This window comes from Silene latifolia, chromosome 4 (assembly GCF_048544455.1).
Source record: "Silene latifolia isolate original U9 population chromosome 4, ASM4854445v1, whole genome shotgun sequence".
Classification (NCBI taxonomy): domain Eukaryota; kingdom Viridiplantae; phylum Streptophyta; class Magnoliopsida; order Caryophyllales; family Caryophyllaceae; genus Silene; species Silene latifolia.
In genome coordinates, this window is record NC_133529.1 from 38,665,998 (window position 1) to 38,683,378 (window position 17,381).

Consider the following 17,381-nt stretch of genomic DNA (forward strand, 5'->3'; position numbering starts at 1 on the left):
TCGGATGTTATACATGTTCATCGTAATCATACATATTTTGAGAGGATATCAATGTGATGAATGAATTGTAGGCAAAGCTTGGAAAATTCAATCGTCACGACGCTTGGGTGGAAGGTCACACTCCTAAGAATGGAAAGACGGAAACTGAATATGATAAGGACATCAAAGAGAAAATTGTAAGTTTGAATAAATATGTCACTCCTACCACTGGTAGTCGGAGTTATATAATTGTGTGTTGCTTAATGGTTTTATGTGTATGTAGAAGATCTGTGAGAAGGAGGTAGAGGAAGGAAAATGGAAGCCTGAAGGACGTGATGACATTCTTGCTAGGGCAATTGGCAAAACAGAGCATCCAGGTCGTGTGAGAGGGGTAGGAACGCATGTTGGTATCACTAAGTATTTTGGGAAAACTACTCGACGTGGTGATGCTTCCAAGAAGGTAATCTATAAATACTGTATTTGAACCAACGTAATTAATTTACAACTATATATGCTGACATTAATTTCTACTACACAGCTACATAAAATAACCAGGTTGATGATGAGAATGTTGAAAACTAGGGAAAAGCCATCAAAAAAGGAGTTGGATATGGTTCAAGAAGTCATAAAAAAGCAGAGGAGGAGGAGGAGGAGGAGGAGGAGGATGAGGAGGAGGAAAAAGAGGTAATAATATTTGTCTTATATACAGTGTGTTATATGATTTGGAAAATCAGTACGTTTTATATGGACAAGCGTTAATGTACAAAAGGAAGCCGAGGTTGACATGACAAGGGAGAAGGAAATGGGAAAGGAGACTGAAGTGGGAGCCGAGGATCGATATCAGGCAGTTGAAGAGGAAGAGGATGCCAGGAAGGCCGTGACACGGGATGAAGTGAAGGTAGTTGATGATCAGATGTTCTTCTCAACACCGAAAAAGGTAATAGCTGCTAGTTTATAATTATTCATATCATACACGTTTTTTACTTAGGAAATTTATTAAAGGTAGTGAATGTATGTGTACTAATTAATTAAAGCTGACGTGAAGGCCGATTGCAAGGTGGCTTGTCGTCTGTCCTATTTACAGGGGAAACAGAAAGTTGTTATTTCCAGGGGATACGTGTTCAATTACGACCGACTTCAGTAAGTTAAGGTTCATGGTATACCCCTTCGTCACAATTGCAGGAAAGTGGAAGTGTCCCAATTATATAAATATGAGTATGGGGAAGTACAAGTCCCATTTCCTACTGAGGGGGTCACTTATTTGAAAGAAGCCCTAAGCTCTTATGTGCAATGGCCTGACAAACTCATCAATGTTATCATCCCCGAGGTACCTATATGCAGACGTTAATCTTTACTGAGGGGGTCACTTGTTCTTTAAATATATTAGGGTACGAATATTAACATATCGTAACTACTTTAATCTTTATATTTGTATAACTTAAGCAAAGCCATGATGGTAGCTAAAGCAATTACTACTACGTTAACGAAAGTTGTTGCAGGCAAGCCTGCTTATGATTCGTATTATGAATTATGTGAATATAAGAAAAAGATGAAAACCGCTTCGCTGAAGGCTTTGCACAACCTGGCTGTAAAGAGGTCACCTACAGGTGATGTAGTCATGATTAGCATTGAAATGGAAGTTATGGGCGTAGCTGATATAGCCATACTGGACCCGAAGCAACTGATGGAATTTGTCGACCTTGACAATTTAGATGTTTTTCACATTTTGGTTTGGATGAAGTAAATTTTATTAATATAACTATTAAGTCATTTCCATTTACGAATAATGATGTTTGTTAAAATTATCAATTACAATAACAATCTTCGTTCCATGTGGCGTAATAGGTACCTCAATAATCAGTTCGCTGAGTGGAAGGTCCCTAGTCACGCCTACGGATTCTTGAGTCCTAAGGCGTTCTCTGTTAACAGAATTTCATACGAAGAACAAATTAATAGTATCGTTGGTCGGTTGATGTCGTCCAAAAAACTATGGCTTGCCCCCTACAATGAAAATATGTATGTGTAGTGCGTGATTATTGTAATGAATCACGGTTCTATAAATTTATTATCAACATCCTTAAATGCGTGTAAATGAACTAACAGTTCAATGTCTCAAAATGAATAGGAAGCATTGGGTGCCACTGACAATCCAAGTGGAAACAAAAACAGTGTACTGGATTGACTCTCGCGAAGGCAAACCCTCTGACAGTTATGTAAGGATGATAACTGAGTAAGTTTACAACCTTCCATAATGTCAGTTGTTATTGTATGACTTGAGCCATATATATGCAAATAATAATGGCATATGTGTGTATTTATGAATTAGTGTTCTTGAAACAAAAAAAAAAGATTATGTCCATTTGGGAAATATGAAAGCAACACTGATCTCAATTTTATCACGCCAATAGTAAGTGTATTCTTAATAATTACACGTACCATTTAATTAATATTTATTTGAGAGGTTTATAATCTAATTCAATTTGATTTGTGTATGATTTATATAATAGTCTCCTAAAGCACCAGACGACAAACAATGCGCCTTTTACGTTTGTCACTCCATGTGGAAGGTTATCGACGGAAAACTTTCTACCATTCCGATACGGGTTAGTGTGATTTAAAAATTATTTCAGATGTAAATTCAGTTCAATTCTGTATACTTCCATCTATTATATCTATTTTGATTATATATATTTTGAATTGTAGTTTCCAATAATACTCAACAAAGCCCCAGAATATTCGCCAGAGGACATCAATCGGATGAGAAATATGTGGGCCAGTTATGTTGTTTCATTAGCGGAGTCTCAATAGTTTGCTCATACTTTATGTACGTGTGTGTGTGTATATATATAGAGCCATTGTGTATTAGCTTCTTTTGTTTTTTTGAGGAAGTTGTGTTTTGGCTTTTGATCATCCTGTTTGTACTGTTTTGAAACTGGGTTTAATTGATCACGGTGTATAATATTTTGATGCGAGGATTGAATTTTTGCGATTACAATTTACCTTTGGAATGCTATTTTCAAAGAAGAAATTTGAAAAATAGCATTCCAAAGAAATGCTACAAAAACGCTTTGAAAAATAGCATTTCAAATGTTTCGCTAGAACAAGCTAAATTTTTAAAAAAAAAAAAAAGAAAAAAATTAAAAACGAAACGGTTAAAAACAACCCGTTGCAAACAATTATTTGACAACGGTTTTATTTAGATAAATAACCGTTGACATCTTTTCCCTCCCCATTCAAACCGCCAAAAATATAAGATAACGAACGATAACCGTTGTCGACTTCAAAATTTTAACAATGGTTTATTTAAGAAGAACCGTTGTCAAAGTTTCATCAATTGATAAATATAACAACGGTTTATCACGCAATAAAACCGTTGTTAAATATTGACATTTAATTAAATAAGATAACGAAATGAACCGTAATCATAGATAATATTTAACAACGGTTTTGGAACCACTAAACCGTTGTCAATAGTAAACTAGGACAACGGGTTTGAAACCGTTATTAATATCTAATAACGATTTCTTAAAAGTATACCCGTTGCCATAAACATAATTAACAACAGTTTTATAACGGTTCTTGAGTAGTGATAACGGTATTATAGATCCATTATTGATGTTATATAACGGTCATACAACCGTGGTATATATTTAACAACAGTCGTTGCAATAACGGTTCCGTGTTTCTATTTAATAACGATAATTGCATTATTTGACCGTTATTGGATGTCTTATTTGGCGTACTGAGTCCCTCTTAGTACAGTTAGGAAAGCGCGCCTAATTCGTACCTTGGCCCTCTCCGTTTTAAACCGGACACCTTGGGGAAAGATAACGAGAGATGGGTAATTAAAAGGGATGTTGATTAAATATGGGTCTATGGATGCTAACCTTGTTGCAGGATGCGGAGTCAGATAAGTGTGTGGTGTGATTGTGAACTCGGCCTTAGGCCGTGTGCCTTGAGTCACGCTCGTGGATGATTATTGTTTGAAATAGCTTGTGAATTATCTTAAGGATATGTTGATTTGAATTGGAATTATATGTATTGATAGAAATATGTTAGTTTAATTTATTGGATGTTATGACTTGTTGGATGCTTATAATGTGTGAAAGCAGATAATTCATGTCTAGTGATATGCGGACTATGTTGCTCCGAAGCCATGTTTAGCTATTTATGTTTAGCAATAGAGGTATCAATTTAATGATGGGAACGGGAGGAATAATGTTGTATGGGCATTTTAGATATTCAAAGTGTTTTAATAAAGTATTTATTAGGAAACTTCGAGACGAAGTTGTTTTTAGGAGGGTAGTATGGGATACTACTAAAATTTTGGGTCTAGGTATAACTTTTCTTATGTGTGTTTTATACGACTGGTTTATCTTTACTTTTATATGTTATACAATTAAGTGAAATGTGTGAAGATTGTGAAGATTGCTTGTAAGCTTGATTAATTTCTCATATTTTTACCCTGGTTGTTTCAACTGTCGTTTATTGCCTGTTTATCATCTATGGATGGAATTTTAATATGTGATAGCTTTGTGTGTTAGCTTTCGTTTTCCGCTAGTTTCATGCTTAGATGATTTACGGTTTAAGAGAAATAAATGTTTTAGTGGACAGTGGTCAGAATGTTACTGTGCAGTCATGTTTTCGACCTATAATTTTGTAAAAAAAATTCCATTTAATATGTACTTATAATTTATGCATGATTTCAAATCCGTTGTTTAAAGGACTCGTGTACATTTTCAAATTGATAATCCACATTAAATCTTGATGTTTTGACTTTTAATGGTGATTTTGCAAGTTGACCCAGATTTGTAACGATATGCTGATAAAATTCTGTTCAGACCAATTGAATTGCAAAGATCTTCATTAATTGATTATTTGAGCTATGGACTTGAGTCTTGTTTTCATACCTGGCTAACTCTCTGTATTTTCTAAAAAGTATAAGAACTGTCAAAATAGTTAAGTGGTTGTTTGTTGGTGATTTTTGAAAGTTACAACATGTTTTCTAACATTGTAAATGTATGATTTAACGACAAGATTTAATAAAATTGCTTAATCATTGCATGGACTTTGTTAATGTGTTCTAATAGAGTGCTTTTATGATGTTATTGGTAGACTCATATATTTTGTTCACTGATATGCGGTAAAAATAAAACTTATATGTGGTAATTCTATCGGCATGATGTGCATATGTAGACAACATGAGTCTTAATAGTCTAGTTGATGTTTCAAAGTTGTGTGATACTATGTACGAATATGTGTCAAATTTGCTAAATGTGCTTGACGTGGATGTGTTTCAAAGTTATGGATGTTTCAAAGTTGGATTATGATTGTGATTATGGATGTATGTCGTTGCATTAATAAGTTTAATATAATGATTGCAGAGTCTAGTTTTGTACGTATAACTGGAATTTAGGTACAAGTTAACTTAAAAAGTGTGTGTGATTTATGTTAATTCGAGTAATTTGTTTTACCATTTGTGCTAAATGAACGATGGTGCTAAGTTTTATTATAGTCTTTGAGCTCGGATATTTGGCCTTGGTTAGTATTGAAATAATCCGTGTAGTGTTTTCATTGGTTGCCAAGGTTACGGGGACGTAACCATAATTTTAAGGGGGGTAAGATTGTAAAATCTCGGTAGTTGTGGCATTTTTATAACATTTTTTATAATAGAGAAGTCTTTGTTTGAGTTATAATTGTTGTCTTGATGTTCTCGGTTTAGATACCTATATTTGACATTATCTGTCTTATTTAAAGTAGTTGCTTATATGTATGTCTCGAACTTTGAGGACAAAGTTCCTTTAAGGGGGATAGACTGTAATACTACCATTTAATTATTGTCTTTTCTTGTGCATTGTGAAGTTGGTAGTTAGTATCTTAATAGCGTGTAAGGGTTGTGTTGTGTGGAGTATCTTTAGGTGTAGGTGAACTTCGGGGACGAAGTTGTTTTTAAGGAAGAAAGACTGTAATACCCCATAATTTAGTGACATGGTCATTAGTCGATAAGTGGTGAAAATGTGTTTTACAAATAATATTTGAGTATTTTACATTTTATAAAAATGATATTTAAAATTAGAGAATTATGTTGTGAAGCGGGATAAAATAATAAAATAATGGAGGAGTCGGGAAAGGGAGTTGGGCGGTGTGCGGTAGCTCGTGCAACATATTAATATGATAACAATAATAATAGTATGATAATAATAATAGTATGTAATATATTTGATAGATTAATAGTATATAAAATAGTTTCGTAATACCTTTCTATTTGACCTACCTCACTATTATAAATAGGAGACATAAGCCTTATATTGACCCTTGTTCACTCATAATTCATAAACACTATAATAGAGAGAGAAAGGGAAAGATTTCAAGGGAGCCTTTTGTCCCTCCTCCTCAAGATCTTAAGGTAATACCGTCTTATACTAGTCTGTATATTAATTATTTTATACCGTTGATGTAACACCCCCTTCTTACCCGGCCAAGGTAATTGGGAGAAGTTACCTTCTCGGTTTCCTGAGGCGGTGAAATCGGAATTACAACTAAGAAACAATTACATAGTTAAAGTATTTAGTGAATTACAAAACTATAAATGACTAAATGAAATGAATGATACAACTCATGACTTCTATAATACTCTAATGAGATGACTCTCGGCTCCACGTCCAAGGCTCGTCCCGTCTCGTACATGAGACCAACTCAACCTGTACACAACCTGCTCCCCATATGTTCGAAAATATCATATGGATCGACACAGGCGACCCCGGAAATAGGTGACAATTACACAGACACACAACACGTTAGTTTCAATACATTAATATGAGACACAACATAGTAAATAAGTAGGAAACATGCTAAAAATGTAATTGAGATACCAATACTATGTCGGTACCGGGACACGCCCAGACATACCCAAATCCATTGGTGTCAGGGACACGCCCACGACACCACACCTCACCATAAGGTACCGGGACACGCCCAGACGTACCGGGTCCGGAAGCCAACCAGATCTCCTGGAAGACGTCGTGTCTCACCCACACGAGTCCCTCCTAACTCAAGCCATTAATGTGCACATCTCTCTTGGAGTGGGAAGCTCCAATAGGCGACCCGAGCGTAAGACAGTTTCCCAACCGTCTTATGTCTCCTCACCAACCAAGTATCACCACCAAGGACCTCCAACACAACACAATCATAACCACATATGACAAATGGGAAACAACACTAAACACATGACCAATTCATGAATTAAATTCCAACATGTTACGAATAATAATCCCTCAAATACCAACCCGATATAGCAACCGACTCACAAATGCAATAGTAAGGAAAGACACACAAATATGCATACAAAATATTGAAATTGAGTAGGATAAACCTACCTTTTTTCATTCTTCACAAGCTACTCGATTCCGACTCGATTCCGTCTCATAAAACCGTCTCATAAGACCGTCTCATCCTAAACAATTCATACAACACTATCACAATGCATTCTACACTACCATAATATGAAACCCTTTATTATTAGTCACTAATTATTTATATTACATAAGTTAAATACTAATTAATCTCCCTTAGTAAAACCCTAAATTGAGATTAACATAAGACAAAGGAGAAAGATGATATTTCGACTTATAAAGGTAGATAAGGGATTAAGAGGGATGTTCCGTCATCAATCCAAGTTTGAAGGCCATGGGGAAGGTTTAGGATGCATCTAGAGAGAGGGGAGAGTGTTTTAGAGTAAGAAGGAAGGAGAAGAAGAAGGAAGAGGGTAAGGGGTTTGGATAAGACGAAATCCCGAAATATCATTTCTCGGGTACTGCACAATGTCACTCGACCGACTGACCGGTTCACTCGACCGAGTGCCACTCACTCGGTCGAGTATACTCCTTACTTGACTGAGTGCCAGTCACTTGATCCGCTAGAGGTTCTACTCGGTCCACTGGAAGTCTACTAGGTCTAGTTTAGGTCTTACTTGGTCTAGTGAATGGTCATCCTTTACTTCCGGGTACACGTGGGTCCCCTCACGTGTCCCGATGTCCTTTGTGGGTCCCAAAATATCCGGGTGTTACAGTTGACCCGCCACAACCTTGACCCGTCTCTGACCACCGTTGACCTAGGGTTTGACCGTTTTTATATTGTTGTTATTGCTGTTTTTGTACCCGACTTTGGGCTGGTTTTTACCCTTGTGCGTGGCTCACCTAGGGCAGGCTAAGGGCTGGGTGTTGTCGTGGGTGGCGTGGAGGTCACTTTGGTGGTCGTGGGTGACGGTTTGTGTGGTGGTTAGTGGTAGTACACCGGTTGTTTATATAGGGTGGTCTAGTTATTGTTATTATTACTGTTGGTGTTGAGCTGCAATTTAGGCCGTGTTTTAGGAGGGATTTAAGGTGGGGTTTGAGACGTGGTTCACCATGGTTGGGCATGGTGTGGTCGTGATCCACGGTGGTACAATTGGTGGTGGATTGAGCTGCGTTTGGTGGTCAAAAGCGTGTGTGCGGGGGTGGTGTTGTGTTGTGTTGTTTGTTGTTTGTTGTTGGGTGTCGTGTGTTGGGCTGCCTTTAGGGTCGTGCTTGTGGTGGATGTGGTGGCTAGTCAGGGATGTGCTGCACCATGAACATGGGTGGCGTGGTGATGGTCTATGGTGGCTCACGATGGTGGTGGATGTGGTTGGTTAGGCTGTGTAAATCGTGGGTGTATGATGAGTGACGGGTCGTTGTTGTTTATTGTTGATCTTTCTTTGGTGTGGGGCTATTTTGGGCACCGTAGGTGGTGTTGTTCTTGGTTGTTGGCGCGTGGCTGGGTGGTTGTTATTGGTGGCTCACGGTGGAGCTTTGGGTAGATTGTTGTCGTGCTTATGGTGATTGTTGTCGTGCGGTTACATGGTTTTTTTTGGGTGTATTTACGCGGGATTTGATGGTGTTTATCATGGGTGAAACACGGGTATTCTTGGGTAGTTTGTTGGGTTTTGAGACAGGTTATAATTATTAATTTGTGTCGTAAAATAATTAATATAATTGATAAGTAGTGTAATTGTTTTATGTAATTAGATAGTTAGTAATTATAATTATCGTAATTGCTAGGTGACAATTTTGTGAATGAATATTATCAACTAAGTAGCTTGGATTGGATTATTTGGAGTATTTGCTGATCAGGTAGGTTATCTACTCTATTGAAATACGATTTTGTGTTAATTGACATATGGTTGTTATTTGGAGAATGAACAGTATTTGCGGGATGGTTTGTAATGTGGACTATTATTATTAATATGTTATTGAGTTGTTATTTGGTGTTGGATTATTCATGATTGTATGGCATTTGCATCGGACTATTATTATTGTTTGCATGGTATATGCTTTGGACGGCCCTAAGCTGGTATTGCAGACTTGTCTCTGGGTGATAATGTGTGAGTAAGGCCCGAGGTTGGTGTTGCAGACTTGTCTCTAGTGGATAATGTGTGAATTGGAAGGCCACAGGCTTAGTCACTCGTGGATAATGTGTGAATACCCCGGTCCAAGGATTGGCGGGATGAATAGGTGTCTCGGAGATGTGGATTGGTTGTTAAGCATTTCCATATCTTGACTGTTATTCATATTGTGGTTGTTTTCATGTTGTTTAGATATTCCTACTCAACCGTTTGGTTGACAGTGCATTCGGTAAACACCTGTGATGAACCAATTATTGGGGAGCAAATTGACTTGCAAGTGCCTGAGTTAGCATTGGGAGCATGGGATGCAAGGCGTGAGAAGTTGGACCATAGCAATTGTCTAGATCACTTAGTTGACTGAGAGTTTATTTATGTAATCTTATTTATTTTCGTTGCGTAGTAAATTGTATTATTATAGTTTAATTTAATCAGTTTGTCAATTGTAATAAGACCTTTAATGGTTATTTTATATAAAGTACTTTGGTTTATTTCACTTTGTTATTCACTACCTCGGGCAATCCGAGATGGTAACAGCCTGATTTACTTGGGAGGCCTAGCTAAAAACTCCTGGATAAATAAGGGTGTTACAGCTTAGTACAGTCACTTTTCAACCCCTAACTTTTGGCTAATTTTCCATCATTATTTTTTTTTTACAACTTTTCTTAAATTTTGTGCTAGGTAAAAAGGTCAGTCAAATGGAGGGAGTATGAAATAATAGTACTTGATGACTTAGTCATGTAAGGATTAAAGAAGGAGTAGGAATCCTCTCCATTTCCTTCAATTTTCTCTAATAATTAATTAATTGTCCGTTCATTCTCAACCTCTTTATTCAATTGACTGTTAGATCGTTTTGAAACAGAATCTAGACCATTAATAGAAAATTAAAGAAAATGGAAAGGATAACAATTGGTAAAGAAGAAACCTAAGTCTGATGAATAAGACGATGTACTATACATGATACATTACAAGTTTGATCAATTCTCCCATTTAAAAAGAAAAACCGGAAAATTTATGTCAAACCCAAGCCAACCCAACACAACTTCTCCACTGGCCGATTCAGGGTCAAGTAGGTTAACATCAAACCCGGCCTATGACCACCTTCATATAGAAATTGAAAAATAACAATGGTTGAGGTCTATTTGCACTATTTTAAGGGAACTGTTAGTTACATGACTCTTGTGACCTTCAATAGGTTTTTTCATTTTAAAACGAATATAGTTTGTCTTAAATAAGAATTTGTGTATGATGTTAGCTTAAATACAATCATTTTTATTATTGCGGAAAGTGTGAGGATCTAATCGAAAAATTGTTAAACTGAACCGAATGAAATTCGGCTAAAGTGAGATTAAATTAGAAAGAACAAGGCCGTAGTCTCATTATTTAAGTTGATGCTCCAAGCCCTAGCCACAAAAACAAGATTCTTAACATACAAGTTGAGAGCACATTAATTAGCTAGTTTGACAAAGATTAGCACCTAAGCATGATAATGTGAGAGTTAGTAACATAATACTCATTGTTTTAGCTTTGCACAAAGATATTTTCCCCTTTTGTACTGCACAAATAGTAGTACAACATGGTAAAAATTAGTAAATTATTATGGCATTTACGAAGCACTTTTGCGTAATAATTTGACTTATTTCTAGGGTAAGACAGTGACTAGTAACATATTTTGGTGAAATTAAATTGTGGGTATCACAATTTATGGATTTAGACATTGATTTGAAACATATTTATCTTGTTGTTGAAGCCATGTGAGGTCTAGACCTAAGTTGATTTGAGTGAGGTCCCCTGTTTTACCTTTGTCCTTATGTGATTAGCTTTTCTAGCTTAGATAACTCTTATTAGTTGTTCAACTTCATTAGACTCCATTACTTAGTAGATTTGTGTTATTCTTGTTTACGAATAATCATCTGTGACGCGTCACAATGTAAGTTTTTAAGATCTCACAATCAGTTTAAATAATAACAAAAGAGAAAGGTGATTCTGAGATGCTATAAGAAAACTGGTTCTTTTTTATGCAATTGAAGCAACTACTACACGGTGGATTACGCGAGTTTAATTGTTGTGGAAAAATAACTCAAATTAGCTGACTTCATAAGTTTACGTACAATTATGTACACATATGGTAGCATTCAAAATCTCCTAGTATTTCAAATTAAAGAGTGAATATTAACTAGGTGTAGAGATTAAAAGTTCAAATCAATCATTCACATAGTTGAGTTGATGACATATATGTTCATAAGAAATCTATTACTACTAAAATTGTAATTTAGACCTTGTTAAAACATGAAACTTAAGTGCATTTTCAAAGGCGGCATTGAATTATAGTCTCTTTATTATCTTGGACAAATTTAGGAAAAGCAAATAAATACTCAAAGTTTATAGTTACACAAAGTATAAGCATCCTGAATTCGCATAAAAAAGAAAATTATATCTGATCTAGATGTATATATAAGGGCATTGTACAACCTTGTTAATTTTAATTAAACATATATGTAAATTTTCTGAGCGTTTCAAATTCCTTATATGAATTGTTTCTGAGTTATATTAAAAAAAAATAATTAAATATTAATCTAACAAAACTCATAAATTTTATTACTAAGCACGTGAACTTTATATAAAAACTCCAAAGTTACATAATACGTGATAATCTGGTTGTATAATCTACTAACAGCTGCATTCATTCGTGCATTGAATCTTTCTATGAGGTTAAGCACCTACTATATATCATAACATGTATTAAATATTTCTCTAACAATGCTTAACAAAAACAATAGATAATGATGTTTATTATGCAAATGTTAATAATACATGTCAAACACTAAGATGCATGGACATAAAGTTGTACTAGTATAGATTAGATAATATTATCCCTTATTAAAAACTCCCCATCACATGGAACAAAAGGGGAAAAAGAATTTAAGAACAATATCTCATATCTAAAAACATTATCCAACTTTTTTTCCTAGGTACTTTTGATTGAATGCTCAAGAACATGAAGCTAGGGTGACAACACCATATGATTCGTTAATGTGTCTTTTCCAAGTAACGTGACTGACCAATGTTGCATTTTCGAATGTTTTTTTAGCTTTTACAATCTTGCTTGTTAATGGTTTGAGACTTTTGTACTTAACTACTAACTTCGTCGTTGACAATGGATTGATCAATTAGTAGATTATACAACCAGTTGTATATGGTTGTATGGTGTACAATCCGAGTTGTGTACTAAAGTTTTCGAGTTTTGTTAAAAAGAATCTGAGTCATGCTTTAAAGTTTTTGAACTCACACACTTAAACATAAAAAAAATAACTCTTACAAAACTCAATAAAATTGCACATAAGCTCGGATTAATGTATAGGGTTGTACAATGCTTATTATACAACTGATTGTATAGTAATATTTGTGTGGATTGAGCATTTATTGAATTGTTCTAGGAGCCTGCCAAACTTAGAAAAGATTCCAAGAATTTTCAATTTGGCCTCTTGAATCTTTTAATTAACTAATGGATAGTTTTGTAGGTTTTGAATTGAGTTACCGTCATATCTTCGAGTGAGTTTTAAGATAGATGTTTGAAACTTTGAAGTAAAATCAATAAATCTATATTTATGCTTGTTTTTTGTGAGGTACTCATTAATTGTATAGTCGATCTGGTATCAACTCTCGACTTGATTGACAAAAAATCAATAGGTATTAATTGAATAACTAACTTAGTTGCTTCTAAATCTGAACAAGAAGAAGTGCTAAGACCAAAACATAAAAATATTCGAGGCAGCTTCAGCATCCGATATTGATTAATCAACCGAACAATATTAAAAGCCAGACATAATGACATCCTTTTATATTAAAGTCCTTTGAATTCACAATTTACAAAATGCGAGCTAAGGATAATTTATCCTCTTGTAACAACTGACATTGTTAATTTTTATTTTTATTTTTTTTCTAGTGAATCGGAATCGAACATCTACCGTCGAAAATAGTAAGTAATCCACTCGTTGTGGACCTCTCATGAAAAGAAAAACGACTAACTAATAAGTTTGTTCTATTTCTATGGACAAGACTCAAACACCCATAACACTTCATGGTTAATGGATAAAATAAGCAATTACATCCACAATTAATCCATTTAATTAATATTTATTTATTATTTGTAACTTGTAAGTGCAAACATTTTTAAAGTAGGACTACTTAAATACATGTCTCTAACCGTATCCCAATTCCAATGTTGCATGGGTGAGCCGTGAGGGTGGTCGTTTACTCAACTTGACCGACCAACCACACCGCATGATTTACCCCCATTTCTCCTAAAATAATGGACACATACGCTTGATGGAGTAAAAAGAGTAAAAACAAAAAAACAAAGGTATCGTCACGTATAAATCAGCATGAAACCATACCACAATAACACCATGCAACACTGGATTTGATACCTTTTAAAAATACAAATTCTCATTTTAGACGGCCTATTCCGTTTATGTGACCATTCTTATATCTGATCATTCTTATGGTCGAATATGACCATTTTTAAATAATTATATTTTACCATAAAAATATTAATACTATCATTTATGGCTATAAGAATGGTCACATAAGATAAATTTAAAAATTTCAGACGGAATAGATCGTCTAAAGTGAGACCTGTTGTTTCAAGAAGGCTTCATCTTTGACTGAATTACCCTTTTACAAAGCTAAGAAACTTCTTCCCAATTAGTAGGGTAACTCTACAAATGATCTTGTAACTAACATGCATGTGAACATTGTACTTGTCAACATTATTCCGACTTTTATTCCAAATTGTCTACACCCTCTTAACACTCAAGTCTTCTTACAAATTAAAATGTTAGAATAACTTAAAATTATATTTGCTTTCATAAATCATAATCATTGGATTATCTAAAGGTTTTAACCTAAATTTGTTTGTTTTGGTCAGCAAATGTGAATATATGGTGTTTTATTTTTTAGATTACACATTCTAGTCTTTGTATAATTGTATTCCATTAGGTAAATCTAAGAACATCTTGTACCAAGTCTTTTGGATTGACTTATAAGTCTAATTTTTTTTTTAAAAAAAAAAAACTAATTTAACGTAACAGTTCTACTATAAAAGTTACTCTCGATACTCCGCAAATTATTGTAGGTAGAGGAATAATGCTAGTAAGGATCCTCACACAATCACACACGCAAGCTTAATATAAAAATCACAAATTTTTGTTTCAGACGGACCATTTTTATACGAAATAATAAAATGGGATTTTGCGATTATTTTATAGGTAAATGTAACCACGATGGTAAATTAGTATTACGACTTATTGGTAACCTTTTTTTCCAAAATAGTCACAATTTGCCTCTAAAATGGTTTCAAAACCCCGCCTTATTGTTTCAGACGAAAATTCTTCATCTTAAGAGAGACCAACTCTACAAACATATATTGATGCGACCATTAAGAAACACGATTTGTGTGAAACTTGCCATATATTGTTTTATTTATAAAAAGATGTCGATATTTTAATACCCATATTTAAAATTGAAAATTAAAATAGGGTTTGCATGGAATTGGCATGCATACCAAGTCATAATCGCATCAAATCAGATCACATACGTATTAGAAATCTAGAGATGCAAGTATGAACATTGAATCTAGAAGTCCTAATGCTAATGACAACACAATAGTTGCAATAGTATACATTCTCCATGCAGATTCATACATATCCTATGAATACATGTAACAACCAACATATACATACAAATAAGTCAATTTTTTATTTTTATTTAAAAAAAAAACATTATAATATGAAAATGGTAAGTAAAGAAGATATTTCTTACTATTTAAATTCCCCCTAACTCCCTCCAAGTTTCCCTCATCAAAGCACACTTTTCTTGTACTTTTTCCTAGGCATCATCACTTCTATTCCAACATGTCTACAAAAAACCAACTTAATCTTAATCAAAATCAAAAGCAATCCACTAAATCCACAATTAAGGAGCCTCTATTAGGCAAAAATCCATCATTAGCAAACCAAAACAAGCAACATGAGCAACCCTTAAACCCTAAAACACACCTTAAACATGCCATAAATGAAGCAAGATCAATCATACAACTAGCTCTTCCATTGGTGTTAACCGGCCTAATCCTATACTCGCGGTCAATGATCTCCATGCTCTTCCTCGGCCAAATCGGTGAGCTAGCCCTAGCCGGTGGCTCACTTGCCATAGGATTCGCCAACATAACCGGCTACTCGATTCTATCAGGATTAGCCATGGGCATGGAACCTATATGTGGTCAAGCATTTGGTGCCAAAAAATACAAACTCTTAGGTTTAGTCATGCAAAGGACAATTCTCCTATTACTCTTAGCATCACTACCCATTTCATTACTTTGGCTTAACATGAAAACAATCTTGCTCTTTTGCCACCAAAATGAAGATATAGCAACACAAGCTCAAGCTTACATAATTTTCACCCTTCCTGACCTTATTGCTCAATCATTTCTTCACCCTATAAGAATTTACCTCCGAACACAATCTATAAATCTACCATTAACATATTGTGCTACATTAGCCATATTCCTTCACATACCCATCAACTATTTCTTTGTCACACATCTAGGCCTTGGCATAAAAGGTGTCGCCTTAAGCGCGATTACAACAAATTTCATCCTAGTAACATCACTTATCATTTACATTATTTTATCCGGGATTTGCTCGAAAACATGGTGTGGAATGTCATTAGAGTGCTTAAGAGGGTGGCAAACCTTGATTAATTTAGCAATTCCAAGTTGTATTTCAGTGTGTTTAGAGTGGTGGTGGTATGAAATCATGATTATATTATGTGGGTTATTGTCTAATCCTCAAGCTAGTGTTGCATCAATGGGGATTTTAATCCAAACTACTTCATTAATTTACATTTTTCCATCATCCTTAAGTTTTAGTGTATCAACTAGGGTGGGTAATAAATTGGGTGAAAATCAACCCAACATTGCTAAAATTACCACAATTATGGGCCTATCATTTAGTTTTATTTTGGGTTTTACAGCCTTGTTTTTTACCATCATGGTTAGGAAAATATGGGCTGGATTTTTCACCCAAGATTTGGAAATAATAACATTGACCACAACAGTTTTACCAATTATTGGGCTTTGTGAATTGGGTAATTGCCCACAAACTACAGTGTGTGGTGTGTTAAGAGGTGCAGCAAGGCCCAAGTTGGGTGCCACTATTAATTTGGGCTGTTTTTATTTGGTGGGTATGCCAATGGCCTTATGGTTAGGGTTTAAGGGAGGTTTTGGATTTACGGGTTTATGGTTCGGACTTGCGGCTGCTCAAGGTTCGTGTTTAGTGACAATGTTGCTTGTCGTGGTTCGGACCGATTGGAAAGTGCAAGCCCAAAGGGCTCAAGAGTTGACAAAGTGTGTTGGGTTAGTTGAAGATGAGACTTGTGAAGTGAAGGCATTTGATTGTAGTACCACTAAATCATTTGAAAATGTTGGAGTGTAGGATATTGATTTTTGACTGATTTTCATTTTCCTTTATCTTCATCCTTCCTTTGCGCATGTGCCCATTAGTGCCACAATGCCACTTCAACTTATCTTTGACATGAAGTTGTAGCCAAACTTTTGGAGGTGGGTCTCAATTGGTAGTTTATAGGACTTGTAAGGTGTTATTTTGGAATGTATTAGTACTATATACAAGTATACAAGGACGCATTTTTTTATGGAACTTTGATATACCTAATCATCATGTTGAATTTTTATCCGTCTTATCTTCGCAACATCTTGCGTAAATGAGTTGGTTTAAATAGTAAAAATATACAAAAATAATTAATGATTTTCAAATCTAAACCTTTGTGGATGCAATTTTACCCGTAATCATGTCATTTAAAATCAAAACTATCACAGTATTATCCTAGTACAAAAGAGGATGATCAAGAGCGCAAATAGGCGTGACTAAGAGGAGATCACGTATTAGAATGTTAAGTCACCACACACTAA

The 17,381-nt window shown here is 35.0% G+C and overlaps 1 protein-coding gene across 1 annotated transcript; it reads left to right on the forward strand.

Annotated features, from left to right (window-relative positions):
• Positions 1–15,276: 15,276 nt before the first annotated feature.
• LOC141652214 (protein DETOXIFICATION 49) lies at positions 15,277–17,088 on the forward strand. Its single transcript, XM_074459792.1, has one exon. The coding sequence runs from the start codon at positions 15,310–15,312 to the stop codon at positions 16,885–16,887; it is 1,578 nt and encodes a 525-aa protein (XP_074315893.1). The 5' UTR covers positions 15,277–15,309; the 3' UTR covers positions 16,888–17,088.
• Positions 17,089–17,381: the final 293 nt, after the last annotated feature.

Bases quoted from the DNA above. Each gene is read 5' to 3' on its own strand.
- LOC141652214 (XM_074459792.1), top strand. From the start codon at position 15,310: ATGTCTACAAAAAACCAACTTAATCTTAATCAAAATCAAAAGCAATCC.